Source organism: Ictalurus furcatus, chromosome 14 (genome assembly GCF_023375685.1).
Source record: "Ictalurus furcatus strain D&B chromosome 14, Billie_1.0, whole genome shotgun sequence".
NCBI classification, from domain to species: Eukaryota; Metazoa; Chordata; class Actinopteri; order Siluriformes; family Ictaluridae; genus Ictalurus; species Ictalurus furcatus.
In genome coordinates this window covers 13713494-13726377 of record NC_071268.1, presented here as the reverse complement: position 1 = coordinate 13726377, position 12884 = coordinate 13713494, and the positions used below count along the sequence as shown (strand labels likewise).

The following is a 12884-nucleotide window of genomic DNA, read 5'->3' as shown; positions in this document are numbered from 1 at the left end:
TAAGACTTTTCTCAGTAATGTATACGTCTGCTGCTGATCATGACCATATGATAAAACACTAGCAGAGCCTCATTTGCTTTTACAGAGAATTGATCGGAGAAATGATGGGACAAACCCACTTGAATCAGGTTGGCATTTTCATGTTTTATTAGATTATAATTTGCAGAGTTTAAAATAATAAATTGCTTTAACTTAGACCATTAAAATACATCAAATGAAAGCCAGAACTTAAAACCCTGCAAATAAACAGTCAAAATAAATAAAATGAAGGGGAAACAAATTCCCCTCCATGGAGGCGCTATTTTGACGTAACCCACCTGCGATTTCGTTATATAGTTATAATCTGTTTTAATAAAAATGCAAGCAGAATGTGCATGTGCTACACACGTGTAGGCTGATATAATTTTAATAACCTCTGATAGAATAGATAATAAGATAAAAATAAAAACCCTGGAGGATGCATCCTCTGTATGATACAGCATATCGATTGCCACAATAATGGTGAACTCTGTGTTGAGGTTTTCTGTGCAGGCCAGAAATGGACTGTACCATCTACATGCACATCAACAGTCTCACCGATAGCAACATTCTACAGCATCAAGCTGGACATTCATTTCTGCTGTTTAATTATTGCATGACCTCTCAAAACTTAAACACAAACAAACAAACAAACAAACAAACAAAAACACCAGGAGGAAACTGATCTAAGAACGTGAGAATAAAAGCGAAGGAGGGTACAGGGATAAGTACATGAACAAAGAACTGGTCACAATGGGATCCAGGTCCCAGTCATGAAGTATTAAGGTCAGTACAGCTGGCACCATTTTATAATTCGTCCCTCCACATGGGGGCACTGGGGTACAAGAAATTTCTTTACAACAGTATAATATCAGGGGACTATGCTTTAGTCTCATGTAGCAGACATTAAGGGCCAAAGCAAAACCCTTGTAGAACATCACATCATTCAAGAATGTGAGCAAAAATAAATACAAATAAACAAAACATAAAAGCAAACAAAAAAAACAAAAAAAACCAAGAAAAAAAAAGGTCTTATTTAGACTGCAAAGAAGGCAGGTGGGGCCATTTTCCCCCCACTAGTGCGTGCTGAAGGGAGGCACTGCCGTCCCCTCTTTCCCCCTTTGACTAGTTTTTATGGTGGTTAAATAGTCAAAGGGTGTGAGAGTTCTGCGAACAGTCCCGGCCTTCCTGAGGGCCCTCACTCTCAACTCGTCCTCCTCTTCCTCACTTGGGGGCTCGTGGCTCATCTCTCAGTCACGTGGTTCTGTTGGGGGGAGAAGGGCAGGGGAGTGCACAGCACCTCTGACAGGTCGTCCATGATGCACGTCTCTTTAGTGTCGACCAGATTGAATTCCCTCACAAAGACGATGAAATGTGCGTACAGCGTGTTTAAGTGTCCATGTAGATCTAAAGCCACCGTCTCCTTAAAGTGCGCCCAGTAGATGTGTGCCAGCACATGGAACAGGTACCGGCAGATCTTCTTCACCAGAGACTCGAATGAGTTGGGGAACTCTTTACCTGCAGGAAGGGGACATTGCAGAGGACACATTTCTCTCAGTCTAGGTATAGGAGGAATTAATATTGTATTTAGACGTTAGACAAACAGTGTTAATTACTACAGGTGGTGAGAATGTAATTACAAGCTGCTGGTGTTCTCATTCAGTTATAGCCACAAACTATGGAGATATTTCCTTTGTTTAAAAAAAATGAAAAAAAAAGAGATTTTAGTTTTCATACATCATAAATCCGTACTTGTTACTGTGGATTGTAACCCGACTGCAATTCTCATATTATATCACAAAAAAATCCAAATATTAAGTTTTCAAATGTACAAATCATCATTTACATACTCAACATTTCCATCTGTTAATTAATGCTACCAAAGCTTTAGTGCCTCAACTGAAATCTCATTATTCAGTCCATCCAGGATTTTGTGATCACAAAAATTAATGCAAAATCAATTTTTCTAAATTTCCACGGATTTGGGAAAAGATGAGTCATGTGACATCATCGCACATTCAGCCAAAGCCCTCTGTGATTCATGTGCATCGAACATGAGTACAGCTAAAAGATCCCGATTTTCCAACAAAACATTACTGTGAAAAAAACTATTTTAGCAATTTCATCAATTCAAGTGGTTTTCTGCATTTCTGCCCACGACAATCGGGGGGAAAATAAGCGAAATCCTGCATGGACTGACTAGTGTAACGTTAAGGGGCAGGACCAGGTGGATGGCTTCTGTGAGTTGAGGGGGCAGGACTGAAGAAAGAAGTTCGAACTGCGACTACAAATTATAAACAATTTTTTTTAACCCTGTTTTGTCCTACATCTGTTGCAGTACATAGTGTTTGCATGATATTTCTCTCAGGGGATCCAATATTCACATAGTAGTTTGCTATAGATAAATGCCCCTCCGCACTGGCCTTGGCATGCAAATAAACTGGAGTGTTTTCATGACCTATAGTTCTCATGTCTATCTTACACATTAACCCAGTGAAGGACACAGACATGTGAACTCCTCTAAAGCTTACAGCACTGTTTAGTCAGTCCAAATGACTGAGATTAAACTACAATTCCAGCAGTGACTGAAGCTCTAGCCCCACTAATCAAACATTTTTATTCCCTAATTAAAATGGAAGTATAAAAAAAATCTTCTAGGCTTGATAGAGTGAGCATCACAGTGAACATTCTCCATCAATTAAGATGATCCTAAAGTTTCATATACTGTTTAAAAACAAAAACAAAAAAACTTCTTTATTTATAAATGTGTCTTATGTTGACATTTGTCCCCGCTCCCAGACATTAATAAGTCAAAACATTCAGTTAATAAAGTTCTGTTTTTGTTTGCATATTGTTAAAGAAAGCAACACCACTGCAGTAGTTAGCATTTGTTTTCATATTGTTAGTTCTCACATTAATTTGTATCATTTGTATCCTTCCACTTTACTTACTACCTTTAACACTAACGGTCTCAATGGTCTCCCCAAAGAGGAAGGCTGTGGGGCAGTGTAGTACTTTGGATGTATTCTTTATTGGACAACTGAAGCACCAGTATTCTTATAGTAGTAATAAAAAGCTGCTCTCAAAAACAACAAAAAAAAGAACTTAAACTTGCAACAAGGATATAAAGTAATTAATAATAATAATCAAAAGAGGCAGTCATCCAAAATGAGTTGCCGTTTTACAAAACTGACTACGCAACTATGGATTTATGATTAATACATTTAACACAGGCACTGTATTCATATCTGATAAAAGGTCCCAATGCAGAATCTCTAAAACTAGAGGATATTGCCTTTTACTCTCATCAAACACTAGGAGGTGCTACTTTTCCAAGACTAGACAGGAGAGGGGAGAAAACAAAAACAAAAAAAAATGATTCTAGTCATGACCACAAGACGGCACTGATGTCCACTCACCATATTTTGTTGGGAAGATTTCATCATCCGTCACAAGTTTCTGTACTAGACTCATGACAAAGTCGACATACTGAGGTGCTGTACACTTGCTCTTCTTCCCTCTCTCATCGTACCAGTAGTATATCCTGTAGGGGAAAGAGGCAACACAAGGGACTTACTTGAGCAGAGCAACAGGACCCAAAATAACTCTGCATCAATGTGTGTAAGGAGGCATGAAGTGGGAATAAACATAGCCTCTAAGGTCTGAAAATCCCCAAATCCCTAAGACAGATGCGTAGCTGATGATGCTACAGCAACCACTGACCACTACACAGACTGGGCATTAAAAATGCAGTCTGCTAGGGCAAGAGAAAGTTCAACTGAAATAATTATCAGCACTTAAGGGGAGTTGGTAATGCATAAACATTGCCCTCAGTCTGAGACCTGCTGAACAGGCTGAACCGCTAGCTTAATGCCAGAAACAAACACAACAAGTGTTAAAACACAGCAGTACCTTCATGAACGTTCAGGAAAATGTCATTCATTTGACCAGGAAAGATGTACCAAAAATTCCCCTATAGTTATTAACTAATTATGTTAAAGTCTGTCACTGTATTACAAACCACTGACAGTAAATGACTGGTGTTTGAGATTTTGTTTTGATGAGTAAATTCTTTGCTAGTTAGCAGCGGAAGAGTTTCCTGATGGGCTGAGGGTGAAGCGGGATTTCTGTGGAAGATCAGGTTCTACAGGGTCAAGGTGTGGTGATGAATCATCTTTACCTGCCATACAGGTACAGGCTCAATACACAAAGCCTTAAACTCTACCACACAATACACAAAGCCTTTAACCCTAACAGCCTTGTTCCAGCCAGACAGGGCTGACAAGTTAGGTGATGAATTTGAATGGGGGAAAAATCCAGCAAAATGTCAAGCTTTGCAATTTACTGACATTTTTAGTGCAGAACATTTTCTCCACACACACACACACACACACACACACAAAAACATTATTCCTTAAGTGATGTTCCAACATAAAGAATCAAAGGCGATGATGATGATTATCTGGGTTTTTGATCTCAGCTTAGCCATAACGATGTTGACGAAGGCAGTACGCATTGGAATCCGGCTCCCCACCCATCATCACCTGAACAATCAAGGAAAACATGTGACTTCACACAAAACCTGCCATTTCTGGTTTTGCCTTGAGATATGCAAAAGTGTATTTTTAGCAAATGTTCTGTTACAAGAATAGCCCCCTCCCCCCCACAGAATTTTGAAAGTGGTGACTCGTACTGTACATCCGGACCTCCTAATGACCTCCAGAAGGTCTGATAACCTAATGTCTCGATATACAGAATCAGAATCCTCATCTGCCTACACATTAAGTTTAATAACTAAGAACAGGAGTCAGTCATGAATCATGCGACACTACTAATCAAAGTAAAGGTTTCAGGTACTCACGTGTTACACGCCGTCATGGCTTGACATGTGTCACCAGTGCAAAACTCTGAGATTGTGCTATACTGCAGGTTGATGAGATTGAAGAATGTTGTTGCTGTGGAAGACAAAATTGAGAGTTGTATGTAAAACAAGGAAGACCTTGTAACTGCCAAATAGCATAATGCTGTTTAGAATTTACACTTGGTCCAAAAGTATAGCAAAGTCTTTCTACTTGGCCACTATCTTGAGATCATACTCAGGCAGTTGTTTTTCTAGTCATACCAGACAAGACCAGGCTACTCTCTTATTGAATACAGAGAGACCCATAAAACCCAAAACAGATCAACAAGTTGACATTTTAAACATGGATTTTAAACCACTGGTGAAATCTGACAGAACAATATAAATAATTTGTAGTGTTTGACTCTAATAACAGCAAAAACATTTTTCCAGGTTGCTCCAGTTACTGCACATGCACAATTCTCCACAACAAACAGCAAGCAGATGCTCGACTCCTTGAACTTTATTTACGACTGTTTCTATTGTAACGATCAGCCCAGGAAAGTTGTTAAACCTCAAATCCCTACATATACATGACAAAATGGCTTGTACACCCTATGACGTGCACTATATGGCCAAATGGAAGCCACTTTGTGACTTGGTTAGTTCAGCTAACCTTCATTTTAATGTTTGTTTCTAATACACTTCATAAACATTGGTCATGGTCAGGATTTAAGCCAAAATGCAATAGCCAAAGTGCTGCCATTACATAGACTATATTTTATGGGATAGGAGCTCATGTGTGCTTGCTCTGCTTTTACAGATATATCCATGTAGCTAATTCACAATAAACCATACGCCTCTGTATTATCATCATATCAAGCTGACAGCTTAGTTCTGGTGACTGGCTACTCCTTTGGGCATGGAAAGAAAATGACAGGATAATGTGTCAATTATGAAAAGGTTCAGAATATTGTTCCAAAACCAGTCTGGCCTGTCGCAAATACAGCCATGCCTTACGTCTGAACAGGCATCAGTGTGGGAATTTGACAGACCTGCCACTTTTCGTTATATGTCTCCCAACAAGGCAACTGGTTCTTATTTTTTATTGAGTACATCCACCATGCTGAGCATTACATGCTACCCAATTCATATTTCAAGCAGTGGCCTGTCTCCATAAAAATCTGTCTGGACATCATGGAATATATTACATAAAATATGATTTGCAATGTTGTTGAAGCTACTTAGCTGTAATATTCCCTGAGGCACCGAATAAATTTTGCACATAAAAGCATGAAAAAGCTGAGCTTATCGGAAAGGTGTGAACATAAGGAACATTTTACATGATTCATTTCCTGCTTATCAAAAGCTACCAAGGAAGCGTCAATTACTGATGAAATATTTTCACTTCAGAGAAGTAACTTAGCTCAAAGTGCACTACCTGAGGGAAAACAAACCCAACAACTAGATTAGGCAATAATCTTGCTTCCCAGAAAGCTGTTTGCTGGTTAACTGAGCCAAATAAACCCTCAACAAGACAAACATTCATTCCTGACGACTTTAACATGAGAAACTGAATGGGATCTGTTTATACAGTAGATCAGAAAGGTGGGGTTTACTCACTGTTGCTTGCCAGCCATTCGTTAAGATCTATCTCTCTGGGCAACACCACCAGGTCTTTGAGGTCAAAGTCCACCACCCGTACTTTAGTGTACTCCGGCTCCAGATAGTGCTTCTTCTCCTCAGCAGGAGGCTTCTTTCCATTAGGCTTTGTTTTGGACTTCCTGGAAAACACAAACATGAGATTTAAAAAAAAAAAATTAACAAATAGATAGAAGATAATGGAACTACATAATGCACCCCCAAACCTTATTTGGCTTCCAGAGGCATCTACAATTAGAGGAAAGTGCATTCCATAACATTTGAAGCTCAAGTGTGAAAACAGCTTTATGCTTCCAGAGCTAGTTTTAAAGCATAATGTTAAAACCACACAGTCATGACAGTTCCCAGCCATAAACCCAAGGGGAGGCTTGTGAATAAGGGTCATATGAAAAGGTGTTAACAGGCTAATAAAGCAAAAGCAGACATATAGCATTATACAGAAACATGTAAAGAACCAGGAAAACAAATGAGCACTAAACAATCTGTCTCAACATATAGTAATCTTTAAGCAGTTTTCTGTTTTTAACGTACTAATCATTCCCAATGCTTTTCTCTCTTTGACCTCATTTTCCATTTCTTTGGGCAACACAGTCAAACATTTGTTGCAGAAAAGGAAGTTCAGTGTTCACTGTAATTATCTACAGCTCCCCTTGTTGACCTCAATTTCTGGCTTTTCAATGTGTAAACGCCTATTTGCCAAACCAGTCCTGCCTCCTACTCTTCCTCCTCTTCCAGTCTTCCCCAGAAATAACACTTATAATTAAAAGTCTACAAACGGCGTATTGATGTGGTGGCCAACACAAACGAACTCTGAAGAAGTTAGCTTTACTTATATTAGGACTCTACTGTAGACTGGACAGGCTTTTAGTAGTGTAGAAGGAGTTTCTTGTGTGTTCTGATGGACTGAGATAATCCACTCTCTCTAGTCTGTTAACACTCCTAAAACAAGTTGACATCACCTGCTATGATGCTGAATCAGACTAGGCATTCTGTGGCAGGCTGATAGACTGGTGCATCCTGCTTATAGCTACTGAAACACAAGAAGTCTCTTCCTGTCTCCCTTGGACCAGCTCAGTATACAGAAATCCAACCCTTGACCATTAGTATGGCTGATCTCACATCAGTCAGGACAACGTCCAGTGAAAGGCAGGAAGACAACTGTCGTGTGCCCAGGCTTGCTGAGCCAGAGTTTCAAAATGATCAGCACAGCTGAGGACACAGTAAAGATAACCTAGCAGACATTACAAATTTTGTAACAAAAGCTAATGAGCATGCATGGTGCAATCACCACCCCAGCTGGAATTCTGATAAATGAGCCAGTTTTGCAATGATAATGTCTCCTGGGAAAGAAAAAAAACAACAACACTAAACTGTCCATAAAGCGTCTTACAGTGATCCTATGAAAATACTATTCCTCTGTACCAGCAACAAAAACACTCCTCGCAACCATGTTCCCTGGACAGACAAAAGCCAAGGCTATGTGACTACACATGGTTCTCTGGTCAAACCCCTCTGGTCTGGACTATGAGCAATAATACAATACCATTTATGGCAAAGAAATGTTAAGAGCATATTTGAGTAAGAAACAAGCAAGGACAATAACAGCTGCCAGTTAGATGCTTTCATTCTCCTAAAATAACTAGCTAATGTCTTAAGAATTTGCCTTGCTCCATGTAATTGACAAACAGAACTGCTTCCCAGAAATGTAAAATAAAAATAAAAAAAAAGGAAACGGTTAAATAAAACAATGTGTGTGTTACAAAATCCAATAATGGCGCCTGTTGGCAGCACAAACTGTTCAGTCCTCACTGAAAACATGAAGTGGTCATGCATACAAACCACATTTTTCCAGCAATCATATTTGCTTGTGCCGTGTGTGTGTGAATGCATGAGACTGTTTCGTTTATGAAGAGGTTTCTAGAAAAGAGATCCGCATGCAATGTATACGGAAACGTTCAGGAGTGTTACAGAAACGAAACTAGAAAACCAGGGTGAATGTCATTTGTTTATACAATCGGAATATTAAGCACAATTGAGTTTTAAACCTTCTATCCAAATCTCACAGCACACAGCAAAATTTCACAGACAGTGAAGCTGAACAATACTCTATCCAGTCTCAAAGACAAATGACAGGAGATGAGCAGCAACTTCTCTGGCACCATATGGTTGGCATTAAATTAAGCAACGGAACAGGCACAGACGCCCAATCATAACAGCAAACAAGGTGTCTTTAAATCTATTTGGGACATCTGCTGCATTTATCAGGATATGATGGCTATCAAAGGAAGAACATGGCTTATGAACAGTTTTTTTTTTCTTTTAAAACAAAGCTAGCAGGCTCTTAACGCAGAGGTTAAATTACATTAATCAAATTAACCACGTTATGCAAAGTCTTGAGCATTCAAACCTATATTCAAAACTATTTGCACAGACCTCACTACTCCATTTACATAATAACGAAACTTTTCTTTGTCTAGTGCACTACAAGTGTGTGAACAGCAGTGAAAACGTCAATAGTGTGCGTGGCCCAAAAAAAAAAAAATTCTTCTTTAGTATTGAAGTCGGGGGTCAATGCAAGTTATGGTTGAACTGCCTCCAGTAAAAGAAGGTAGTAAAACCATACTACATTACCAGCCCTGCAGAAATGGTTTCTGGGTTATCAATACAGACAAGCTATACAGACGTAACCTTACCTGGAGTTCAAAGGATTTCTAAGAACTGAATCCTTGGAAACAAATAAGCACAATGAATCATCCTTAAGTTTAACAAACAACCTGCACTTCTGCCTGCTGTCACTTTAGACAAGCATTCAGGACACCATGGTTGTCAGTGTAAACAATCTTAACTTTAACTGCATTTTTAATAAAAACCAGGAAGTTATGTTAATAAGACATTGTTTCAAATCTACCCCCACCCCATGAATTTTACGACCGCTCCTCCAACTTGGCAGCTTTCAGGAACACACACCTGTGTGTGAACAATAAACACAAGACAAAGTGAAAGTGCGATAATGCATTGTGTATTTATGACCAGAGTGAAGGTGCCATGCAGAGTAGTTTATTATAAAAATCAAGTTTACCCAAATAAAAACAAGTTAACTTTCAGAAGCAGCATCGTGAATTAAATGCCCGTTGGAGTAGTTTTATTTCTCCTTTCAGTAATCTTTTTTTAAGTTTCAGGCAACACGATATGATCACACTAGCTTTTACCCCTGATGAACAGTGTGTGCGTGCGTGTGCGCGCGCGCTTACTGTGCCACTCGGATGTAAATCCGCGCGCACGCAAACGATCTTACTATCGCAAAAAAAAAATACAGGGGAAAAAGAAGCTACTTTAAAAGGATTAAAAATATTAAAAGAAATGGAAAACGTTCATCTCCTTTTCCACCAACGCTGATCCCAGACGCAGCAAACACACTACTGCATTGAATATTAAGTTGCAATAGTGTTTTGCCATGCTTTAGTACAACATTATTATTATTATTATTATTATTATTATAATAGAGAGAAAAGTACTCTACCTTAGGACCTTGCCTACGGCTTGAAGGACCATTTTGTAGTTTAATCCGCTTTTTGAGGTTTTCTGAGTGTGCATATCCAGTATGCCACGATTACAGATCAGACCTGGACTCAAAACTCGGAAACTCGTTCCCGCTGCGCCGCAGTCTCGCGCGTGCTGCTCTCTCCGCCGCTTTCACGCGAGCACAAAAGTTTGGAGTCAGTCAAAGCACCGCCCAGTCAAAGGACCAATGAGGAGACGAGATGGGCGGGGCTTAGTCTAGTCACCAAGCCGTTTGGTACACTTCAAGGATTCTCAAAAAAAAAAAAAAAAAACCGCATCCAGTCATCCCTCCACAATGCATTCTCACACACACACACACACACACACACACACACACACACTTTTTAAACATTGGTGATATTAGGCAAGTATGCATCATATTTACTCGTTGGAACCCACAGAAGCAAAACCATTCATACTATATTAAATGATTTAAACCATTTTTCAATTTGGCATTCTTTATGCATTAAATTAGGAAATAAACAACTTCCTATAAAGAAACATCACTGTGACTGGTTATTTATTTGAGTAATTAGAAATAACTACTACAAAATAAGACAATATACCTAGTAGGTAAAAGTGGTGTAGACATCACAAATACATATATATTTTTAATTATTTTTTCATTTACAGACCACCAGAGCTCTAAGCATTTTACAGTATATACCATTACTGTAGCATACAGTACAATGTGACCAAATCCTACTGTACAACTGTAGCCTATATACAGTATATATCTGGTAAAACTACCCATTAGAGTATCATTCACTAAAATATTTTTGCATCTAACATTGATTAAGCTTCATACCTCATTTCATAGTTTAAAAAAAAAAAAAAAAGCTTCCTATGGAGATTCCTTATAGTTAGATCAATACGCAGTCAATACACAGCTTTTTATTTAAAAGAATTTTAGTCAAACAAAATGCTTATCCATGCTGCCTTTAATCCTCACTTTGTTAATAAACAAAGTAATAAAAGCATTAAAATATTGCTCTAAGGAAAGCACAGGGCTAGAGGGTTGCTGTAAAAGGCATCTGATCGCTGTGGTCAAGGATCAAGCTGATAGAAAAGGCTTTGAACATAGCAGGCATCAGCACTCACAAACCCAGTGTCTCCCAGTGAAGTATTTTCAAAAACTATGGCTCAAAAGCATGTTCAGACAACTGAAACAACAATCATGACAGTGAACCTTGCCTGAAGCCTTACTCCACAAATGCCTGTCCAAGGCAAAGGAGGAAGCATGTCTTTACTCGACTCTGATGGGGAAGATTAAAGTGAAAAAGAAAGAGGCTTTAACATTAGACACTAATTGTGGAACATTTAAGGAAGACATTAGTTAAACTTAAGTGATCAAGCAGAATGGAAAAGAATTAAACAGTACCTTTGCTTATTATTGGGATGGGAACATCAAGGGTACATCTTTTGTACCACAAGTGTGTGTCTTTCTCATGGTAAAGTGAATATAGCAAACCTTTGGAAATGCTTCAGGAAACATAATTTTGCCCTTAAGGACCACTTCAGTACCATTAATTAGCTTTCAGAGTAATACTTTAAAAAGCACGATACTTTAAAAGATGCACAGTATAAGATACACAAGATGTACCCTTGAGGATTTTCATAGGTACAGTGTAGTATCTGAATCAACTGAAACATCGATTCATTGTACTGCTGCATGTTAAATTTTGTTCTGCTGAAAGTACACAGAGCTATGACAATCTGAGGTAGACAGTTTGCTCTAGTTCTTCCAGATAAAGATGAACTCAGAACTTCCCATTAATGATTTGAAACCATATATAAAAATTCCCTCTTGTTATCACAGGTTGAGGCTTTATCTTTGGTCATGTTATTCAACACGAACACCAAAGTTCATGGCATTTGATGGGCAAGAGTGTTCCCTGAACCTGTTCTCTTATTTCAAATAGACCTTTTGGGGATTTTATTGATTATAAGTGTGACTGCTTACATTAATTGGGAATAACTGTTAGTATGTTGTGTATTTGGGAATTTTAAAGCTTGTTAACCAAGACAGTGTACACTTGTGCCACTTCTGTTCTCTGGAACAAGTATGAATTTATTTTTTTGCTCTCAAGAAAAACTTGCTAGCTAACAGTAAATCCCCAAATGAAAGCTAAGATATAAAAGCTAACATATAAAAACCTCAAAGCAAGATAGTTAGTCACTGCTGGCATGCTTGGTTACAATTCAATAATATAATTAGGTTGGTTTTTTTTGTGGGACAGGGGGCGTTTATACCATCAGATGATGATATTGTTTGTACAGTTATCATACTGTGATTATTTTCCTGCTACTGCCTGAAGTAGTTCTAGTTCAAAGTCAGTTGACAGTATGGCACAGCTATAAATTCATTTTAAAACTAAAATACCATACATCTCCATGTCCTTTGGGCAGAGCCGAATTCTGATGCTTTATCAATACACAAAATCTTGTTATTCTCTAACGCACAAAAGTGTCGCGTGAAAAATGGGACAAGATTTGGAAAGTAACGTCACTTTAGGCTAAGAATAGAAAATCCCTCCAGGCAGTTTCAACAGAGTGTGTGAATTTTTGACATCAATGGAATCTAATGAAATTACAGCTGAAAACACACGAGCATTTACATTTACTTACTCACTCACCATTTATTCACCAAGTGATTTACTATGTGAACAAACTGACAACAAACTAAGCTGCACTTCTCATGTCATAACAGTTTCCTGGAAGTTTTAAAGGTTTTCATTTTGAAATGCGGAACTGCGGTGAGTGACGTAATAAATGATGCAGCGATGAAGGTCATTCCATAAAC

The 12884-nt window shown here is 38.5% G+C and overlaps 1 protein-coding gene across 4 annotated transcripts in view; it reads right to left on the bottom strand.

The window, feature by feature from the left end:
* Positions 1–124: 124 nt before the first annotated feature.
* mob2a (MOB kinase activator 2a) overlaps positions 125–12884 on the bottom strand; it is a 49681-nt gene continuing 36921 nt past the window's right edge. For 3 of the 4 annotated variants that reach the window (XM_053642284.1, XM_053642285.1, XM_053642283.1), the window contains exons 2-5: positions 6482–6642; positions 4880–4973; positions 3438–3562; positions 125–1536 (exon numbers count right to left, since the gene is read on the bottom strand). In XM_053642284.1, the coding sequence (XP_053498259.1) occupies positions 1262–1536; positions 3438–3562; positions 4880–4973; positions 6482–6642 (655 nt within the window). In that variant the 3' untranslated portion in view covers positions 125–1261. Of the gene's footprint in view, positions 1537–3437; positions 3563–4879; positions 4974–6481; positions 6643–10040; positions 10333–12884 lie in introns of those variants that run through there. The other variant, XM_053642281.1, reaches the window with a different exon arrangement.